This window comes from Cyprinodon tularosa, unplaced genomic scaffold, assembly GCF_016077235.1.
Source record: "Cyprinodon tularosa strain WSP-4 unplaced genomic scaffold, ASM1607723v1 ctg19, whole genome shotgun sequence".
NCBI classification, from domain to species: domain Eukaryota; kingdom Metazoa; phylum Chordata; class Actinopteri; order Cyprinodontiformes; family Cyprinodontidae; genus Cyprinodon; species Cyprinodon tularosa.
Window position 1 is genome coordinate 2,412,619 of NW_024038678.1, and position 22,149 is coordinate 2,434,767.

Here is a 22,149-nt window from a genome sequence, read left to right on the forward strand (position 1 = left end):
ACTGCAAAAGAGCTGTTGTTTTGGAGATTATCCGAACTAGTTGTTTGTTATCGTGGCATTTCATGTTGACGTAAAATGTGGGAATATTTTATCGTAACCTGGTGGGCCACCGCATTAAAGATGCTCACTAGATGCATTGTGATTATTTCTTCTAAACCTTTGAAGCTGGTAGATCTTTAGTTTGTGACATTGTAGACAGCACTTCTTTTGGCCCTTGCCTCTACGCTTTTTTGAGTTCACCTTGCATATATCAACATAGTTATTTTTTATCTAGAAAATTATGGTAAGTATGAATAAGATTATTTAAATATTTCAGTATTTTTTTTAAATCTTTAGTTCCTTGCTTATTTTTCTCCTTGCCTTTGTTCCTAATGTTATCCTACCTTTCTTCTCTTCTTCTTAGTGTCCCCCTTAGGGCTGTCACAATTAAATTTGTTGTTGGACAATAAATTGCTTCAGAAATTGTTGTGATAAACATTAATACTATCATTTGGAGACCATTTCGGGTTATAAAATTATAATGATACAATATTACTGGCACTTCCTCTCAAACATAAACTTTAATTTCTATAGAAGATTTGACAAGACAGCCAAAAACACCCTAAAACAATGAGTAAAATGGACTCTCAGTCTTTGTTAACAAAAAAAGAAACTACATAAAAACTAACAAGAAAATCAATAGAATGGAAATAAAGACCACATGCAACTTTGGGTTATTTAATGGAATGTCTGCTTCCTTGATAGCAGAGTGGGTTGTTTGGCCCTGTCCCATTTCTCTCACTTGGTTCTGAGACATCTCCAGTGAGTTACTTCTTACAGTGAAGTATACTCAATGAGGAAAGTGCAAGTGAAGATTTTCTCCCTAAGAAATGGGACACCACTAGTTGTAAAATGACATCCCAGTCCAGTTGATGGCAGCAATAAATAGCCTGTACGCTTCAGTTCACGTCATGTGTAAACTCAACCTGAGTCACAACCTTCTGCATGGAAACTCTGCATCACTCATAATTTTTCACCAGAGACATGCATAATATTTAACAACAAATATATTGCAAAACATAAAAAGTAAATTTATGAGCCAGCATGGATAATTAAAGATATCACAACCACCTCTAAATTAATAGACAATCATGGTAGTATAATTAGCTACGACAACTTTTTGATGAAATATCAGTTTCCAATAAGATACAAGGAATACAAACCAGTTATTTAGTGCATCCCAATGGACTCCAACAATTTTTAAACAATTTACTCCAACTTTGACCACCAAATTGTTTCTCATGGACTGTATTTTTTTTATTTTTTTTTGGAACCAAATACTATAAGAAACACATGTGCAACAAATTTCAACAATCCAAATGCCTCAAACCAAGAGGCAAATTCTACTGGAATTCCAGTTTTAATCGAACAGACTGGAGCAAATCACACTCGCTACCTCATCAATGTCCCCTTAACAATAAAGCATGTGAAATTTATTTTAAAATTCTTTATAACATCTATCCTAAAAAATAATGAAATAGCTAAATATCTTGAAATAAATCCAAATAGTTCCTTCTGCAATATTGAACCAGAACTAAGCCATCACATATTCTTCACATGTCCTGTAAACACATCATTCATGAAAGGCAATAGAGCAGTACTTATCTCAAAAATTTAACTGCAGCAGTTTTTAACCTATTTCTTGGGCGCTGGTGACATTTCTCTGTGTGGCCAACCAACAGAGAAGAAATGTGCAAAATCGTATTTTGAATCATTTATTAGGACAAAAGGTTAGCCCAGGAACTACAGAGATATTACTCATAAATTTGAAAAATCATGCCTTATGACAGGGACCATGTCTGCACGCTGTGCAGTTAAAAAAGGGCTATGAGAATTATGCATAACATTATACCATCTATGCTGCTATAGTGACCGTTGCGATTCCACACGTCAAGATAAAAATGGTGATTACGTGATACTATTGGTTAGAAGCCCAACACCGGACACCAATGCCCTGCGCAGGCAGAGGGATCCAGTCCGGGGGGATCAGACTGAGGGACCCAGCTCTTCTCAGAGCAGCAGAGACACGCTGGCCGAAATCTGAACCCTCAATGGGATCAATCGTGAGCTAGATCCCGCTGACCCCACAGAGCCCGGATATCCTACCTCCAACCAACCCTACCGTGGTCTAACCTGACAACAGCCAGATGCATGTCTCGCTCCGCCTAGCTCCACTCACATACATCTTGGAACCTGCTCATTGAAAGTGATTTCCCCAACCGAATTTATGGTCTGTCCAATCAGGACGCAGGGCGGGTGTGTCCTGGAGTGGAGAAGCGACCGTGAGATTCCAACAACAATGGCGGCTCGCATTGAGGAAGCAAGCGTTAGCATTGATGCTGCTATTTCTTCTGTGTTGTCCAATCTATCTGATATTGTTTCATTAAAAGAACATCAGAGAACGGCTTTGAAGGCTTTTGTTGGTGGAAACGATGTTTTCGCCCTTCTCTCGACCGGATTTGGCAAGAGCTTGATCTACCAAATGGCTCCTCTTCTCACAGCGTCACGGGTTAGCTTCGGTGTGAGTGGTTGAAATAGCACGTCAATTAAGATGACAGACAAGTGGCTTATCCAATCATATGCAAGGAGTTTTGATAAGGCCCAGCCTTCAGTAAAGGCAATTCCTATGGCGGGTTCCCAGATGTATGTGAGTGGAGCTAGGCGGAGCGAGACATGCATCTGGCTGTTGTCAGGTTAACCGTGGTCATGATCATTCTACTTTACGTTAAAAAAAAAGAAAAAAAAATTGGTAGATTTTTATAATATGAAAAATAGCAATAATGCAATAAATTTAATGTTTTAACACAACAGTAAGGAATTCAGTTGTATTTACGTCTAAGATATTTCAACATATGTTTTTTAAAGATGCGTGGTTGACCCCCTAGCTCTTAAAATTAATGGGGTGCAAAACGAGAGTAAGTGAGACAAATAGGACTGGACCTCTCAGTATTCAATTCAATTCAAAAATACTTTATTAATCCAAAAGGGAAATTAAATCTTGCAGTAACTCATAGTCTTTTTTTTAACCAGGTGTTTTAGGTTCTTATAGCTATAGGCAGGAATGATCTCCTGTAGTGGTCTGTCTTGCACCGGATCTGGCGAAGCCTCTCACTGAAGACACTGTAGTTGTTTAAAAATATTCTTTAGAGGATGCTCACTGTTTTCCATAGTTTTTTTTTTTATTTATGGAGAATGCTTCCTCGGGAAATAATCTCCAGAGGTTCTAGAGGAGTTCCTAGAAAATAGCTGGCCTTCTTAATTAGCTTGTTGAGCTTGTTTAAGTCTAATACTGTTACCCAAACTGTGGATGGAAGAAATTCCTTCCCTCTAAGAATCCTCATTTCTCAATCCTTGAATCTTGATTTGATGTTTCCCACTCTCCATCCGTTCTTGTGACTTTAATTTTTTCCCTCCTTTGATTATCCATTCTGTCTTCTTTTCAGCTTCCTTTTTGGACGGTTTTAATAAAAGTGATGATAAACTTAAATATTTTGATTTTTAATTTTGCATTTAGGAAAAGTCTAAAAAGTGTGCAGAAACCCTCTGTCATGTTTTCTTTTGCAAATGAAAGGGAATATTATTTTTCAATTACATTTTTTTGCCAAAAGATTTGAGACATTGCTAAGAAATAGAATTAGCATAATTTAAATCCAGAAAGCAGTTTTTGATAATCACTGGTTTGAATGTAACAGTGGCTTACAGCTTAAGAGGCAGCAGTCTCTAAAGAATCTTAATGGTATTCACTATTTTAATGTTTTTCTCTCATGTCCTTAGGAGAGATTACCCTTCGTTGTCCCTGACCGTGTACCTTGGAAGATGATGGTTGAAACTTTAAACTATAAATTCCGCTCAGAGGTCCAAACCAATCACGAACTTGACCCTTTCAACCAGCACTTCTTAGCCCAGAAGATTTTTGATCAGCCTGAATATACAGATGACTTCAGCAACATGATGGTTTCTTGGTGCCAGTTTAACAAAGTAAGCAGAGATATGTCACATTTTCTACCAACATCAGATGGTATACAAGTCTAATTTTTACCTTTTAACTTTACAGGAGGTTCTCACGGGTCGAAATTTCACTTTTTGGCAGTGGTTTGAGGGAGCAATGGATCTGACTAAGAAACATCTGGCGTCCTACTGGAGTGACGGGTGAGAGCACGCTTTTTGTCTCTCAGTCAATAATGTAGGAATTCCATATTATTCAGTCTCAATTATCAATCTTTCTTCACTAGGCTTATCTTCGGCTTCATTGGGAAGCAACATATACACCTGATTCTCAAAGAGTGTCACAGTGGAACTTTCCTGCTTCGCTTCAGTGACTCTGAGATCGGAGGCATCACCATCGCCTATGTGACTTATGAAAGTAGGTGTTGGCTTCACAGTTTGAATTACATTTAGATTTCATTTGTCTAGCATATGTCACACAGTCTACTTGATGGCCATTTACTTTTCAATTAAAAATGCTTCGATTTATTTATTTTTATTTAGATTTTGTACCGTTTTTGTATTTCTTTTTAATTGGGAATCTGATATGTTACATCAGATCAAATGAAAGTAGTAGAGATTCATATTGGGTTTTAAGAATGTTGCACAAAAATTGTGTAGTGTAGAAGCATTTTTTTTCCAGCCTAAAACACTTGTATAGCATATAGAGATAGTGCTCTCTAATATTACAAGCAGTTAAAGAAATATACCCCTCTCACAAAGCTTTGCTTCATCCATCATTTGAAAAACTATAGCATTGTACTTTTAATTCAGGTGCGAAACCAAGCGGTCTTAAGTAAAAGGGCGCATTAATCAGGGAGTAGAGTAAGGGCTTAAAATAAAATGGCTGCAGAGACCTTAAAGAAACCTGATCATAATGGAAACATTGCCAAAGATAAAGTCATGAGTAATATTGTTTAATGTTGGTCAGAAACTAATTTAGCAAATATATGGGAGAAGGTGCTCTGATTAGATCAGGATTATGTTAAACTTTTTTTTTTTTTTTTTATGGCACTAGTGGCTCGTTTTTTGCGACAGTTGGCTGACAGGAAAGGGGTTATGAGAGAGGGGGAGAGAGTGTGGCAAAGGACCACAGGTCGGGTTCAAACCCAGGTCGGCCGTGTCAAGGACTAAGGCCTCCGTACATGGGCCGTGCACGTTAACCACTGCGACACCCAGGATTATGTTTAACATTAAGGCTACATGCAAAACATTTTGTGCTGCAAACAACATGGCAGATCACCCTGACATGGTGGTGGAAGCTTCATGTTATGAAGATGTATTTCTACAGCAGGGGAAACTGGCCTTGAAATGATGAAAGATAGGTGGAGCTAAAACAGTGCAATACTGTTAGAGGCTGAAGACTAATAGGTGATGGAGTTTCATTTTACAGTAGGTGAGCTTCAACCAGACTTCAATCTATATACAGACTTGGCAAAGCCATCAGAGGCTATGGACAAATGCATAACACACTATGTTATTCTTCCATTTTCAACCTTGAACACTTAACCATTAGCAGTGACATATTAAACCTACTCTTCCTCTAGATGGGATGCCACTGTTCCAGAACATTCAGCCTTTCACCAAGAGAGATCTTGAGATACGCAGCCTTGGTGACCGCATTCGAGACATAAATGAGATCACGTACCTTTATCCTAACTTGCCAAAACATGACGTTTTTCAAAAGTACTACTCAGGTAAGGTTTTTGCAAAGGCTGCTTTGTGTTTTCCGAATTATTGGTTTTAGAGTCATTAACCAGGGTTTTTTATTTCTCCTCCTGTTTGAAACAGGACGTCCAGCGCCAAACATGTCTGGCTACATTCCTGTGTCTCTGCAGACTAAAGTTGGAGAGTAAGTAGCTGAAAACGTTTTTCATTTGATTTTTTTACAGTGTTCAGTGATAGTCACAATAAAACCCATATGAAATTGTGCAAAATGCTTCAAACCTATTAACCCTTAATGAACTGAAGAGCTCCTTCAGTGACTGTTATCCGAGTTGCACAAAGGAGCAACTTGACATACTTCCTTCCAGCTACAGTTAGAAAATTTACAGCCTTGACTCAGGGCCGGTTCTAGTCCCCCCCCCCCCCCCCCCCCCCCCTGTTCAGCCATTGTCGAGTCGCGAGCTAAGTTAACTGCCAGACTTCACTTGTTTTACTTTTAATATCTGTTTGCTTACAATTTCATTCCAAAATATTGGTGTACATGCTGCAGTGATTGACGTCACGACTTCCGGGTTGGAGGGCGCTTGAAAAGTGATCAGAATCTTTTCCGATTTTCTCTTAAATGTGAAAAAATAAATAAAAAACGGTGGTATATTTATTTGTTCATATTATGCTATTTATATATACGTAAGGTTAAGTCAAACTGACGGACGCTTCATAACCGGTTTAATTCGCTTTTTTTTCTAATTCTATGATTAATGGGAAGTAAGCCTAAGGGCGACAGGGCGCCCCCAACACATTTGTCGCCCTAGGCAATTGCCTAGCTCGCCTATAGCAATCGCCGGCCCTGCCTTGACTGCTTCTAAAAGGCTCAATAAGTGTTTTAAAACATGCTATTGTTTGAACTGATCAAGAATTATTTTCACTCTTTCAAATCCATTCAATATGGGTCTTACAGATTTTAATTGTTGTTGGCAGTGTTTTCGCCTCCTCTGAAAGTGTTGCTTCTACAGTCATGTTTCTTATGCAGTTATTGCATAATTTTGTAAACTGTTCCTTTTTTTAGCTTCAAAACTTGAATTTTTTTAACCAATATCTGAATTTTCTTAATAACTGCACAATAGTTTATTTTTGACTCTTCTGCTACACAGCTTCACTTTTCATTTTCTGTTTTTTTCTGTTATTTAGACTTTAGCGTAAATATTACGTCCTCTGTTCAGCTGATTTTACCACTGTCACCCAAAATTGTTTGAATTCTATTTTTATTTTTGGTTTAATTACATTTGTTAAACAAGAGGCTTCATTTAAAAGGCTCAAATCATATAATGTACACTATTTGTCTGTTTCAGGGAACATCCGCCGGGAGGAATCTACCCATTGTAAGATTACTTTCATAGACAAGTTAATCATTTGAGTGGCAGAGATGGAAACACAAGGGGAAATAAGCAAGCATGTCTACACAAATTATTGCACTTATTTTAATTATAATTGTAATTAGAATTTATTATGCCATTAATTGATTATAGCAACAGCGTACTCAAGACTTAAGACTTGACTTGCAAAAAATGACCTGTGAACAAGTCTGCTATTGTGTGTTAAAATATACATGGCATGACACTATATTGAAAGATCCTCTATTATTTTATTTTTTGTTATAATTAGAAGATAGGGCTACTGTTTTTAAATTCCTGATTCCTAAAATCGTGAAATTCTGATGAGTTGTTTTTTTTTTCGAGCCATTGTCTAGTATATTTAATATATCATCATCTCAATTGGAGAGTTGTGAATTGATTGGAATCATATTTTGACATACAAACAGATCAATAACACAATTATAGTTGATTTAGACCCATAAGACAGCAGATAAAAAAGGTTTAGGTGTGTTTAAACATTTTTTTGTGGCTTATTTCAAAAACATATATGTAAGATGAATATAACTATAGGCCATTATACTGAATAGCTATAGGTATTTGAATTCAGGGATTTTTTAGGTTTAGGTTTTAGGACGGAACAACAGTATTCTAGTGTCTGTGTAGGACACATTTGGCTTTAGGTGAATGTTAACATAGCAAGGACTTTATTTATTTTTTATTCTAAGTATGTAAGTATTTGGTTATCCATCTTATGACCTTACTAACCTCATTTTTCCTTAAAATTTATTTTTAAGGGACGATAATTTGCCAGACTTGAGCCTGCCCATGTAAGTGTTTGTCCATCACTTTTCTCTATATAATACCACTGTATAACCACGAATAATTGTATATTCAGTCAGAAAAGGTTACCTGCTTGCTGCTAAAAATATTGGGATAATCAGATGTTTAGGACTGCAAGTCTTTTATTCACAATTAAGATGCTCTCCTATATTTGTTTTGATTAAGGGAAACAAAGGTATGGGCTTTTCCACAGCGCTATTGATTCAAGAACTGCCACTGACTGAAACTAAAAATAATTAAAGCCAGTAATATACATACCTAAACTCTCTCCACTGTCACTTTTTTCTTGTTGTGAACTCTTAATATAAATGGAAAAGACAGAACATTAACAGGGCGGCGCAGTGAGTAGCACTGCTGCCTTGCAGCAAGAAGGTTGCGGGTTGATTACCAGCCCGGGAATCTGCATGGAGTTTGCATGTTCTCCCTGAGCATGAGTGGGTTTCTCCTCCCACAGTCCAAAATTTGCTTCTTCTTCTCTTTAGGTGTTAGTGTGTGCCTGAATGGTTGTTTGTCTCTGTGTTGCCCTGCGATGGACTGGTGACCTATACAGGGTGTACCCTGCCTCTTGCCCGTAGACAGCTAGAAATAGGCACCGTGACCCCACTTGGGATTAAGCATGTCAGAAAATGGATGGATAGATAACATTAATACCAATATCAGTGTCACGTTTCAACAACTTTAATTTAAAAAAAGAATGAATAGTGTGACATAAAAAAAATGCTAATCCTTTATTGTCCCTTAATGAGGAAGTCTGACTCTTCCCAAACTTCTTGAATATTATGGGCTCTGCCATGTTGATTTGCTTATTTTCCTCTAGAGAGCAGAATTACCCTAGATCGTCGGTAGGAGGCGAGGAACCGTGCTAGCGTGGGCAGCATGGATCAGTTTTCAGAGGATAGTGTAAATGGGGTAATTTTTTTATGTAGCTGGCGAAAGAAGCCTTTGCTATGCTTGTGAAGGTAAAACCAAAATTCTAAAGGTCCGCAGATGGGCTATAATAACAGTTTGTAATCTTCAGCTATTGCTTATTTGGTTTGGTTTATACAACAGGATAAGTATCCACTGCACACCGATAATTTGGACTCCGGATGGCTAACCCCTAGCCTGACGTAGTCCGACTCAATTCTAGTCAGAATATGAGTCTGATACTGCTCCATAGAGCTGTGATTATGGGGCGTGTTTCGAACGAACCAGGAAAAAAAATGCCTCTGCACTCAATTGGATAGACCTACAACCAATAAGAGCAACGGAGTGCGGGACGTATGTTAAGCGAGGCATAGTTGTTGTCCACAAAAATCAAAGCGTGCAGTTTCACGCCTAGAATAAGAAGATGAGCCTTGATCGCGTTTCTCTGTTCCTCTTTTAAAATTAATTTGCTGTCGATATCTTCTAGAACAGACCTAATAGCAGAATCTACTCACCCAAACTCTCCAGCGGCAGCCATTATTGTTGTCACCCTAGCGCGCTTTGGTCACGTGGTTGATTACGTTACTCTTGATCATCTGTCCATCATCGTATAAAGTCCGCCCTGACAATTTGTTTGGATCGCCTGACAGTGGGCGATAATACTCGCGCTACTACGGAGCAGAGCCAGACCGAACTTCCCCGAACTCAAACCTTGTGGGCGGGGCTAAGTTCTGACTGGCACCCAGGCTAGCTAACCCCCTCCCCAAAGATCAAATTTCATCCAACTAATAAGATCCATTACTAGTTATCACAAACACTTGATGGAAGGGGATGTCATTTGTTTTACATTCCTGGGTAAGCTTGGGTCAGATGGCTCTATTTTTGTAACTAATTAAAATTATGCTATAATGTGATTTTGAATTTTTCAGTTTTTTTACAGTGAGAGAAAAAGCAAAAAAAATAGTTTAGGAGGTAAATACTTATTCACAGGTATAGTGAAGGATATTCTTTTTTTGGGTGGATCATCTAAATAAGTGGTCCTCCTAATTGTCAATCATTCTGGTGATATGTTTATGTAAGGCCGTCCTACGTGTTCGTCCCTATTTCTACTTACCGGTGGTCAGTCTGACATAGTGGAAAATTTGCTTCTTTTGGAAAGTAAGCTTGTATGAGCGATGCAAACAGCAACTTTTAAACAGAGCATGCACGAGGAGAAATGGGCACGCGTTTAATAGGCGTTCCCTCTCGGGAGCTGGTACAGGGTTGTGCATGTGCATTTTTTTAAGTGGAGAGGATGGGTCTTTTCAAAAAAATGTATTATTGAACATTGATGTTGACATATTTTGAATCAGGTTTTTCTCATTTGAAACTAAAATAATCCTGCTTATGAAAAGGCAAAAAACTGTTTTTGTAATATATTTGTTTTTATTTTAGGGAGGAATTCAATGCGGCTTTGGGGAACTTACAGATTCCTGATGATGATACTGTGGACGCTCCTGCCTTGCCAAAGTATTGTTTTTCTGTTCTGTTAGATTAAATTATATTATCTAGTAGCATGTTATTCAATTTTCAATGATCCATTAAGGCTATGAAAAATAGTAACTATATTTTTGTTTGCTTGTTTTCTAGTGCATCAGATTCGATGGATTATGATTTTTTCTCCCTGAACTGTTAGAAAAATCTCCTACTGGCTGATTTTTGAGATCAAGACAGATTGCAAGTAAAGAGTGAAGACAACCTTAGCCTACATAACTCAAATGCTACAGTATGATCTGAGTGTAAATAGAAACTCTTGTGAGTCTAAATATATATTTCTGTTTAAGAGTGGTAAAATGTGATAATTGCCACCAAAGCTAAAGTTTGTGATGGGAATGGCCGCTATACTCAAATAATCGCCAGTAAGTATTTGTTCCACATCGCACTGGTCTAAAGTTTCCAATGAAAGTCTCCCAAATCGTTATTTGACTCATTTTACCTATGTAGTGCTTTCATTCATCTCTGTTTCAAAATCTGAAACACTTAGATTGAACAATCCAGAAATGGATTCTACTTCTATTGTCCAAAATAACTTTGAAACCATTTTAGAAAAATAGGACAATTATAGTCAAACGAGAACTGTTCAATAGTTGTTGCTATCTTCCTTGTTGTGCTTTCTCCAGCAAACAAAGATTGTATGTATGTTAAATGAACCTAAATTCAAGATTGATATGACATCCCTGCTTCGATTTAAGTATTTATCTCTGCTACTAATCTAAGGAACCTAATATTATAAATTCACTTTGAGTACTTTAAAGCAACAACCCATCTGACTAAAAGGGCTTTTCATGTCATTTGTTTTTTATTCTTAATGGTGCAGTTATTATGTCGCTATATGGGGGCTGGGGGATGTGTTCACACTTTATTATTTTCCTTCCTTTGCTTGTATTAAGCTAAATAAGATAATTGTACAGCAGCAAGCTCTGTAAGCCATAATCTACTGGAACCTATCAGATCTTATTCTATTCTTGTTATCTTGTTTTGTGTTTAGTAAGGTAGGGTGTCATTTATTGGATTGTATTTTACAATAGTATAACCTGTATTTACTACCTAAGTACTTACTACAGCATGTTAAACATTTTAATACCAAATAATAGTACACAATATAGATGCTGCAGCTGGGGTTTAGACCGAGTTATTGTTCTTTGTTAAAGTGGGCTTTGGTAACACAACAAACATTTGGCTTTTCCGTCGCTGCTTAATGCAGTACTATACCATGTTGATGGACACTCATAACAGATGGCAGATGCGCTACAGGTTGTGGGTAAGGCTTTGGTTATAACTGCGTTAAAAACTTTTATTTGTTATTATATTTATATGTCAAGCTCTAGCTGCTAGTATTTTTCCAAAAAGCTTAAGTAAACACACACTGCTGTACATGCATACAGCTATCTCATATTATTAGTACACAGGATGGATCATTGGCCCATCACAAAGACACACAAAACTACATCCACACAATAGTTGTCTGGCCAACAACAGTGATGACAACCTCATGCTATACAGATTCTAGTGTGTACTGTTGTAAATAGACTGCTGCAAATGAATGTCTCTCAATAAGAATCTGTGCTTTTAAACATTTTAATAGCATTTAAGATTAAATTACATTTTGCAAAAATCCCAACGGTATTTTAAGGGGTAGTGATGACTTTTTTTAAAGAGTTTTTGTGACGATATGTAGATAACTATCTTACCCACAGTCTAATGAAATCTTAACGTTTCAGGCAAAACTTTAACTTGCTGTGTATATTTTTCTCTTTGTTCGTAGCAGAACTTTGCTCAGAGGGAACCATTTTCACCTTCAGTTTTACATCACATGTTGCAAATTTAAATGTCCTTGTTACAGACTAAGACCCTCCATGGTGGTCCTTTGTAAGCAGCCAGTTAAGTTAAACCTAACAACGGATTAAAGTTGAAAGGGGATCTTTGAGTCTGTAATTATTTTAACAAGACTGTAGACTCTGATTAGATTATCTGGTAGTTTCATCTTCTGGGAAAAACAAGTCTCTGTTTCTTAAGAGCAGTAAGATATAGAATGGCCACAACTGCTTTACAAAAGCCTGCTTTGCTTTAAGAAGAATGTTTTGTGATGAAAGAATTAATTCTTTTTGGAATTCCTGTTTTTATTCCTTTGAATTAAAAACCTTATTAAAAAGCACTTTTTGGATTAAGTTGAAAAGGTTCAGTTTTTCTTAAGCCATCACTTTCATATTTTTTGCATGTAAATTGTTCAATGTTCCTTGTCATGTGTCTGTTTCATACTTTAAGGAGTTTGTAGGTTTTGGTAGACCTCTCTTGATTATTGTGATGCCATACACATAAGATTTCAATTTCTGTAAAACTGAAACTCCCAAAATAATTGAGTGGATTTATTTGCAAATACTATTCAGCTGTTAGTTTCATTATTTCAAAACACTTCATTTTCTTGACAAGCAGCAGATAGATAATTTGAAAAAATCGCATTTAAGGTTTGTTTATACACATTGGGGCCAGAAATGTGAAATATTACATGTACTCACTGTTCCATATGTCTGTCCAGATTTTGCTATATACAAATGTCCTTTCTGTATTTGATTGTATACACTCCAAATAAACCCAAAAAAGAACAAAAACAAAAAGAAAGAAATTGCAAACTGATTTTTTTGCTTGTTTTTTGGACATGGAAAATGAATAATAGCCAAACTTTGCCAGTTACCACAAAGGATGACCGATTAAATGGGGGTACATAGCAAGTTCAAATCGCCTGTATTCATATGAATAGCAATCATCGTATTCATTTTATCAGTCCAGTTTTCATTCAGTTGCAACAGTCTTTTAAAAAAAAACTTTCACTGTACATCTTAACGTTTCCATTGGAAAACAAATTCTAATTTCAATATGTTCTTTAAATTTAGATTCTACTGAACCACAGCCATTGAAATCACACTGGGGTACAAAAAGAGAGGTTATTATGAGAAAGCAGGAAAGGAATCGGTGTACAAAGTTTGGTTCAAGAAATGTTCTGGTACAATTAGCAAAGTGCTAATTCCTCTCTGAGCCACATCCCAAAGGAAGGAGAAATAATGCACGAGGGAGAGAACAAATTCAACTTCAAACTTAATTTTTTCCCTGTAGACTGTATGAGGATAAAGATGCATATTTTGCACCCTGTAAAAACACACTGAAGATTTAAACTCATTTACAAACAGCTTTTTCTAGTTCTTTCAAATTGGGTCTCCCTTTACCACTGACTGCAGACTCCTACAGAAAGCTGTCTTACCTCATATATTCTGCATATTCTAATCCTTATTCAACATAAAAGCCTAAACATTCTAAGTTGTAAGATGCATTATTTATTGGAGAAAAAAAATGGCAATAAAAATAAAATACCTGTTCTTCTTAACAGTGGGTCCAGTTTGTCATTAGGAGGCATAGAGAATAAAAATCTAATAACTCAAACACACCTGTACATGAATCTTTGGTGAAGCGCTGCTCTAAAACTTGGGAGACGAAAAGTCAAAGTGTAAACCAACAGAAAAACTGTATATAATCCAAATGTGAAAGATACAAAAGCTAAAACTAATACAGTAAATGCTACAGATTTGGGTGGAATAATACAAATTTAAATGGGCAACTATCGAAAAAGAAAAACATTTTATTTAACCTATGAATTATTATTTTAAAATACTGCATAAAATGCAGATTTTTAAGTGTTTGAAAGGGGCTATGTGTCAGAATTAAATCCTAATCAATCCATCTAAAGGAACAATCTAATTAGATCAAACATGAATTGACTAGGCCTTTCGTAATCATTCGCACTTTTTCAATAAAGGCAAGAAAAAGACATTTTTCAATCAATGCAGCATCAAAACTTACAATACAAACAATTCTGGCAATTAAATTCAGAAAAAAAATAGTTAAAACAAGCATACACATGCACACAGACATGCAGGCACACTCAGTTTGTCTTTCTCACCTTCACTCTATCACACCCATGTGTACACATGCACATACAGCTAAAAGAAAGGAAATAAGGTCAGAACTTTATCAATACATATTTTCAGCCAAAGGTCATAAACAAAACAAGGAGCGAGGTCACGCTGGATCAAAATGAAAATGCAGGCAGAGGTCCATTGTTCTACTGTAGCTTCACTCCTAGCAAAATAAAAGGTGTGAGAAATAAACAAAAACAGAAGTACTGTCATGGCAGTTATAACTGTGTGGTCAGCCAGAAGTAACCAATTAACCATGCTACAGGCGGCTGGTCGCATCATATGGTGGCAAGTCCTCAACCACTCCCGCCCCCGCCCCTCCTCCCCTTCCAGAAGAGGGCATGAAACGTTGGGTGGAAGTGAGATCGTGTAAGATATTTAGGGCTGTTTGTCCCTTCTCAGTAGGTCCCACAAGGAGCAAAACATGAATTACAAAACGGGGCTTTGTATCACTCTTTGAGTGTTGATAAAGAGGGAGGAGGTCTGTGTGCAAAAAAAGTGACAGGGCTGTGGATGGAGAAGTAACCGAGGGTTCAGAGGGTGACATGAAAGGTGGAAGGTGTGTATGGAGGGGTTTGGGGGTCAAATAAATATCTCCAGATTTATAGGGCCTGTGTCTTGAGCTCAATGGATTCTCCCCTGGTCTCCTGCTGGGCCTCTGCCTCTGGGGGCCGGGTGCCCTTCAGTGTGGCGAGCCTCTCAGAGAGCCCACGCATGCGCGGAAACAGCAAGAAGTCATAAAGCAGAGCTCCTATTGCACCTCCGATCATGGGTCCTACCCAGTACACCTAAAAAAAAAATGGGAAAAATCAGCATTATCATATTTAGAAACACCACAGGGATCCGGTTTAGACATTTTCATTGTAAAGTAAACATGTTTAAATATCTTACCCAGTGGTTAATAAAGTTCCTGACAAGTACAGCAGGGGCGAAGGATCTTGCTGGGTTCATTCCTGCTCCTGTGTAGTACATCTAAATGACAGACAGATCAAATGGTTCAGAGTTACTACTGCTATTTTATTTTCTTTAAAAACATGCTGGTCATAACAGTGAAAAGGTATTAAGGCTTCATCTTACATTTCAATGTGTTGGTATATTTAAATATAAAATACTTAATTGGACTTAAATGTTTTTGTAAATGTCTTTACAGTGCAAAGCAGAGCTTGTATGCTCTGCTTATGTATGTTCTCTGGAAACATTTTTCCAGACCAATTAGCCAAAGATACAAACAACCTGGAACATTTTGTAGACCAGTTTAAACCCCTTTCAGCCTGAATATATTTTCAGTCATGTGTTATAAAAATTTTATTGGTGTTTTTGCAATCAGAGATCCTAAATTAAATACAAATAATTTATCAGTATAGCACAGTATTAGTATTAGGTATTAGTATGCTTTTATGCAGAATTAGACTGTCATAACCCTGGCTGCTATTTGTTAACTTGCAATGCATTCTTAGTGTATCTCTTATATTGGTCAGAATGATACCAGTGGTGTATGTTTGCCAAATCTACTGCATCAAGACTGAGAACAGTTTTAGGCACAAAAGTAAAAGTAAGCTCAGCAGCTTCATTTTGAGGCTGAGGCCCCCATTTCGTTTCCTTTTAGGGCTTTCAACCAGGCTTGCATTAGGGCTCATAGAACAGCAAATATGCCATTTTCAGCCAAACCAATGTTACACACCCTATTCAGAGACCTTAAGGAGCAGCACCACATACCCAATAGAATCATTCTATGACCCCTTTAAAGCATTTACAACTAATAACTCAGAATGCATGAAAATTGCAATGTTAAAATGTTTACCAATATAGACAACCACCAAGTTCATTTTATGGACACAGTGAGCACCAAAGCACAATTAATATAGATATAGCAGCATTTCAAAATGTAAACATGACAAAGCAGCCACAACAACCAAGAATGTCTTTATTACTGCTACTCAAAAAAGACCTATTACTTTGGAGAATAAGAAAACAACTTTGAGTCATGTTTGAACTGATGCAGCTTGGGCTGTAATTTAGTCACCCAATAGAAACTAGAGGGTGTTAGCTTTCAAATGATGTATCAAACATGTAATTTGGGCATAGAGTTCCTAAGTTATTTGCTTTTCCATTTCGGAACGCAAAATATGATAGAATTTCCCAAACTGAGTTGGATATTAAGATGTTAATCATGCACAATTACAAGTTGAGGATACACAGAAAAAAATCTTTCACAAACCTTGCTAATTTACATTTAAGTTATTTACATTTATTTACATAAAGTAAGGACTGGAGAGAGGACCATTCATCTCTTTCACTGTTGTTAAGTTCTTTAAAATTGAAGTACTCCAATTAGATTATGACTTCAATCCATACTGTAATGGTAGAAATAGGATTCAAACAGTTTTCATTTCTGGTAAACTGGAGCTGGAACACATTAGTGTTGCAGGACAGTTGTGTTTAATGTTAGGATATTATGATTGTTTAGTCGAGGATTTTCACTTGTAACAGTGAAAATAAAGAAGGATTTTTTCTGATCAGAAACCCCATAGCTCCTCATTTAGGATAGGAGGTCTTGTTTGTGTGCCCTTAACTTGCAATAGTAAATTCATGTTGCCCTCATGAGAAGGAAGTTGTTTTTCATCCTTGGAGGACATGCCTGCAGATGGAAATTATCCATGGCTAAATCAGTTATAAAGCATGTCTTATTTTATTCAGATTAAATGTTTACGCATTTCCCCTGAAAATTAAGTAATGAACCTTATAATAATGCTTAAAAAGCTTATGCCTGTATGAAAATGTAGTTTTTATTAATTGTTTTGATCAACCCTAAAATAAGTTTTATAATTCTGCAGCCGATGCTAGTTTCTTACCCCAAGAAGATGTCCAATTAGCACAGAGAAGCCGATAGCCAGAGCAGCAGAGCCCAGGCGTCCGTTGCGCCTCTCATCTGTTACAGCAAAGACGCAGATAACAAGCTGCAAGGTGAGAAAGATCTCGATCGTGGTGGCCATGCCCAGGCTGATACCTGGCTGCAGCTGTGAAAGTTTGACAAAAATTAAAAAAAAGAAGTGAGGTGAGTTCATGAAGAAAACACTGAAAGGGAAAAAACAAATCTAGAAAATAAAAGGAAAGGTGTGCTTTAATTAAGACATATTATGAAACCGCTTATATTTGAGCTACTTCATTAAATTGCAGAAGATTGTAATAAATGCCAGCTTAGTCAATTGAGTATTCAGGTTTAATTCAGACCACTTTACCGTATTTAGTGCCAGGTTTCCTCTCATATTGTTGGGCGTGACTCCATATAGCACAGCAGCTCCAGCCAGCGCCCCAAGACACTGGGCCACGATGTAGAAGAAAGCCCTGAACAGGGACATCTGGGATCCGATCAGGTAGGCGAAAGTGACAGCAGGGTTGATGTGTCCTCCACTGATGTGACCGATAGACTGGATGAAGGTGGCAGCCGCCAGCCCAAAAGCAAAGGCAACATGAAGAACATTGTGGGGCCCTGTGGTCCAGCGGAGGGCCGCACCCAACCCAAAGAATACAAAGAACATGGTGCCATAGAACTCGGCGAAGACCGCTCGCCAGAAAGACATGGACCTAAACTCCCACATGATTGTACAGAGTCCAAAAGCAGATTCTAAGCAGGTGAGAAGAAACTAATCAACCACAAGGTGAGAATGTCTGAAAGGACTGACAAATAGTACTCAAACAGAAGCTGTCTCTAAAGCTAAATGCAACAACACATAAAGGGCTCAACATGTAACAGTAAGTAACCTGCGACTCTTCCTTCCTAAATCTGTTTTTTGTCATAGAGGGCTCCTGAGTGGAGCAGTAAGCCAGTCTCTGTGCATCTATGTGCCAACCCTCACTCGTTGTTAGAAGAGGAACATGAGTGGGCAAATATTAAGTATGTCCTGCAGACATTAAGGCCCTTTATCAGAGCGGGGGGACCACAGAGGTCTTTTTATAACCCGCCAACGCCACAGCAGTGTCACTGAGCCAAGGGGAGGGGTTAGGGGGCAATACCACAAGTCAAAACAATGTCACTTAACCCTTCTCTTGCTAGTTGGTCATTTGGAGAGAGAGCTTGCTCACTAAAAACAATGAGATTTCTTCTTTTATTTTTTGTTAAGTAAACAACTTAATTGACTCTTGCTCAACATGATGCAATTAACTCAGACTCAGGACTTGACTCCCTAATTTTAGCATTGCAAACATTACTTATTTACAATGGTCCCATTAATGAAGAAAATTCTAGAGTGGGTATCAGTAAAAATGGGAATTATCCATAGGGGCAGATGCATTCAGGCCATTTCTATCATACATTGAAATAAAGTTTAACAGATGAAAAGTTTAGCTCTTTATGGGCATCCGTCTTTAATTAAATACAGTCCATTTGAACCCTTGCAGCTGCATATTTGTTATTGAAAAAGCATCGAGATCTGCAGATATCCAAATCCAAGTATCAGATCGGTATCTCTAGTTTAAACAAACAACTTTGAATTCCTAACTTTCATCTAACAATCGATAAAACTGTAGAAGAGAAGCATGAAGAAATAAAGTTGTGCTACTGAATATCATTCAGAAAAAAAAAAGTTTCACTAAAGCCATTGAATTGTTTTTATCAATTATGAGGAGTGAAAAAGTCAGAAAATCAAATGCAACTGCATCTGGCTCTTAATTACAGATTAGCTTTGTTTTATTTGGAAATTTACAAATTAATCTGCTGTTGTTACATTATAAACACACTTTAGATTATTTCAGTTTCTTATATTTTGCACTATTAATTTTAACAATAGAAGTGTTGCAAGTTGTCTTGGTGTGAACACTTGTTTTTAGCACATTTCCAGTCAAAATCTGTGCTTTCACCTTTTCAATTACTTTCCATTTTGTGTTTCTCATACAGTCTTTGGTGAATTAATAACTATTTTGGGGTGATTGTCACAAAGTCCAGTTTTGCTTATATTTTAATGGTGTCTAAGTTTTCCTCCAACAACCTCTGGTACACAGTAGATCAATTTGATACTACTTGTGAGCTGATTAGCTATTCCTGCAGCAAGGATCCCAAAGCATGATACGTCCACCTCTGTGTCTCATAGCTGGTATGTTTTTTTATTTCATTTTATTATTCTTGTGTATTTATTTATTTATTATGGAATTCAGCAACTGGTTTATTTAACAAAGTTCTCTGTTTTGGTGTTGCAATAAATCAATTTTAAATTAATCTGTCTAAAAATATTTCAAAAGTCATGGCATATGCCTCTTTTACCATTTTTTATTGTTGCCTTCACATTTCTCTTAGATGGGAAATGTCTTTTAACATATACCTAATTGGTAATTAAAGAAAGGTATGATTAAGGCAGTTTTTGCTTCTTAAATGTCATCCAGGTCATAGCTATTCCAAAAAAGTAAAAAAAAAAAAATAATAAATAAAGAACAAGATTTTTGTTTTCTAAGTTTTAGGATTTTTATTTTATGTTGAACATGTAAAATTGTTATAGGGGATACCTTTAAAAATAGAAATGACTGATCTTCCAATGGTTTTTTTTTTTTTTGCAGTATTTCAAATTCAAAGTTCAGATGAAGATGCTGTGAACCATAAGTATCCAGTAATTTCCCAACGTTGTGTCCTGAAAAAAAAAAAAAAAAAAAAAAGACAACAGAAAATGTTCTATAACAAAACTGATTAGACAGAGCTTTGCATTGTATGCAGTGGATTGGTTTGGAGGCTCAGGTCAGATAAAGCCGTGGAAAATCCACAGCCAAAGAGGAAGAGGGGAGAGACAACCTGGTATAGAGCTTCTGCACTGGAGCGTCATGCTGACCAGGCCAGCTACAGGGGCGGCCACAGCTCTCTGAAAGGTTTATGCTGAGCTTACTGCTTTCACCCTATTCAAGCAGGGAAACAAAACGCTAACAGTAACGGTTTCGGCTGTTTTCTATAGCCTGTTTTTCTTGCCTTTACAGTTGAATCTGGGAGCTCCTTATCCTGCTGCCAAGAGTGGCGAAATCACTAGTTGAATTTTCTTTTTCGATCTCATTGTGTTTCAGATTTTCAAACATTTATACAAATTAGAGCAGATGATTTGACTGTACATCTCCCAAAAATGTCTGTGGACTGTGTTGATTTCTTCAATTAAAAAAAAAAAATTATGTTTTCAGTTTATCAGTTAATAAGTTGGACATGCATTTTGTACCCCCCACCCCTATGACTTCTTAAGCCATCTTTTGTAGGTTAAAGCTCACAGTTTTGTTTGGAGGGTGTTAAAAAGATGCTTGCATGGTGCTTTCTGTTCTCTTGCTCCAGACTGCTGACGCATTTATAACCTGCAGCCCCTAAACATCTCACACAGGGGCAGACAATCTCTATAAAAACAGTGCAGCAGTAAAGACGTACTGGAGAAAGAGAAAAATTAAATGACAGCTTATTGGTTGATGCAGGATTTTGGTTTTAAGGAAACTGCTTTTGATTTTTGGGAGGGTTGTACAAAACGTGCTTAAAATCTGCATATGGCTTGATAATAAATGTTAATGAACATAAGTGTAAATGCTGACCATATGAACTTTTATGATACTGAGGTAAGGCGGAAATATGGAGTTAGAAAAATTACACACAGCAAAACTAAACTACCAATTTACACGTCATATAACGAAAACAGAAAAGAGGAATAAAGGCTGGTATTTCCCCTTTCAGCCCATATGAAAGTAAAGATGGTAAGTCCCTACCAGGAAGTCCCAGTAAAAGGATGGAAGGCAGAGGTATTGTATTTAAAGCACAATACAGTGATGAGATGGTCAGTTTTTGTTTAGTTACAAAAGTCACCTGCCATTTGCTTTAAATCTGACCACAACTGGAAAAAAGAAAATCAGGGAAAGGTTCACAAGATTCACTGGGATCAAACACACACAATTCTTTCATCTTGTTGTTGAAATCAATGAAGTTTAAGACCATCAACTGGGGAAAACCCTTTTGGCTGTAACTGATCAGAAATGGTGGAGCTGATTTGAACTCAATGGTTTGTACTGTGGTGCATTAAATTAGGTCTGTAATTGGGCCTGCTGTATCCATTCCAAACATCAGTTGTAATTACTGTTCTGTAATGTTAAAACATATCTAAAATGAAACCAGCTAATTGATCATTTCAGGTGGAGCAGTATGGAGAAACTGTAGGACTAGTGGCAGCAGGACAGCTCCTCCGCCATAATGCTACCACCGCTATGCTTGTTAGTGTAGAAACCAGTTAGTTGTAAGAGTATTACTTGGACCCCTTTCAAACTTTTAACCATTATGGTTGGAAACATGAAATAATTGCGAGTCCCAACATGAACCTGAAAAATGATTAAAGCGCAATTATTTGGTTTCTTGAATGGCCTAAATCAAATAACTTGAACTTTTGGTTTGTGCTTATTGTGCCCTTCTTTTATCCTTCTTGTCTCTGCACAAGATTCTTTACCTCATTTCTTCTTTTAAGTTCCCCCAAAACAGAAATTGATATTTTATTTTAAAGAATGCTAAAATATTAATAAGCTTTTAAATGGAAACAAGCTTATAGCTGATTCAGCTTTCCGTCAGTCATTTAGTTAAAGCTTGTATGTGTATATTCGTCATGACCAAATTCACAATACATTCACCTAATTATAAAATTGTGTTCAACTTGTAGGTTTTATCATTTTTATTGAGCTTGGAATGAGAACCACAATAAAGTATTAGAATTAGAAGTTGGACCACTAAGGTTTGTGATTGAAATTGACCCATTACTTTTAGCAATGTAGTGCTCTTAGCTCCCTTTATAAATAATTAAGCAAACTGTTCCGCACTGATATTAGCAGAATAAAAGTAAACAGCA

The 22,149-nt window shown here is 37.0% G+C and overlaps 2 protein-coding genes across 3 annotated transcripts in view; one reads left to right on the forward strand and one right to left on the reverse strand.

The window, feature by feature from the left end:
* Positions 1-12,980, forward strand: part of stat6 (signal transducer and activator of transcription 6, interleukin-4 induced) — a 47,473-nt gene extending 34,493 nt beyond the window's left edge. For both annotated transcript variants that reach the window (XM_038283123.1, XM_038283122.1), the window contains exons 13-21: positions 3,814-4,017; positions 4,094-4,188; positions 4,272-4,402; positions 5,571-5,720; positions 5,815-5,875; positions 7,038-7,067; positions 7,856-7,888; positions 10,242-10,316; positions 10,437-12,980. In XM_038283123.1, coding sequence (XP_038139051.1) covers positions 3,814-4,017; positions 4,094-4,188; positions 4,272-4,402; positions 5,571-5,720; positions 5,815-5,875; positions 7,038-7,067; positions 7,856-7,888; positions 10,242-10,316; positions 10,437-10,482 — 825 coding nt within the window. In that variant the 3' untranslated portion in view covers positions 10,483-12,980. The remainder of the gene's footprint in view (positions 1-3,813; positions 4,018-4,093; positions 4,189-4,271; positions 4,403-5,570; positions 5,721-5,814; positions 5,876-7,037; positions 7,068-7,855; positions 7,889-10,241; positions 10,317-10,436) is intronic.
* Positions 12,981-13,950: 970 nt separating this feature from the next.
* Positions 13,951-18,250, reverse strand: mipa (major intrinsic protein of lens fiber a). Its single transcript, XM_038283124.1, has 4 exons — positions 17,554-18,250; positions 17,167-17,331; positions 15,206-15,286; positions 13,951-15,102 (listed from the first exon to the last, which is right to left on the reverse strand). Exons 1-4 carry the CDS (start codon positions 17,911-17,913, stop codon positions 14,917-14,919), a joined length of 792 nt encoding a protein of 263 aa, XP_038139052.1. The 5' UTR covers positions 17,914-18,250; the 3' UTR covers positions 13,951-14,916.
* Between the last annotated feature and the right edge of the window lie 3,899 nt (positions 18,251-22,149).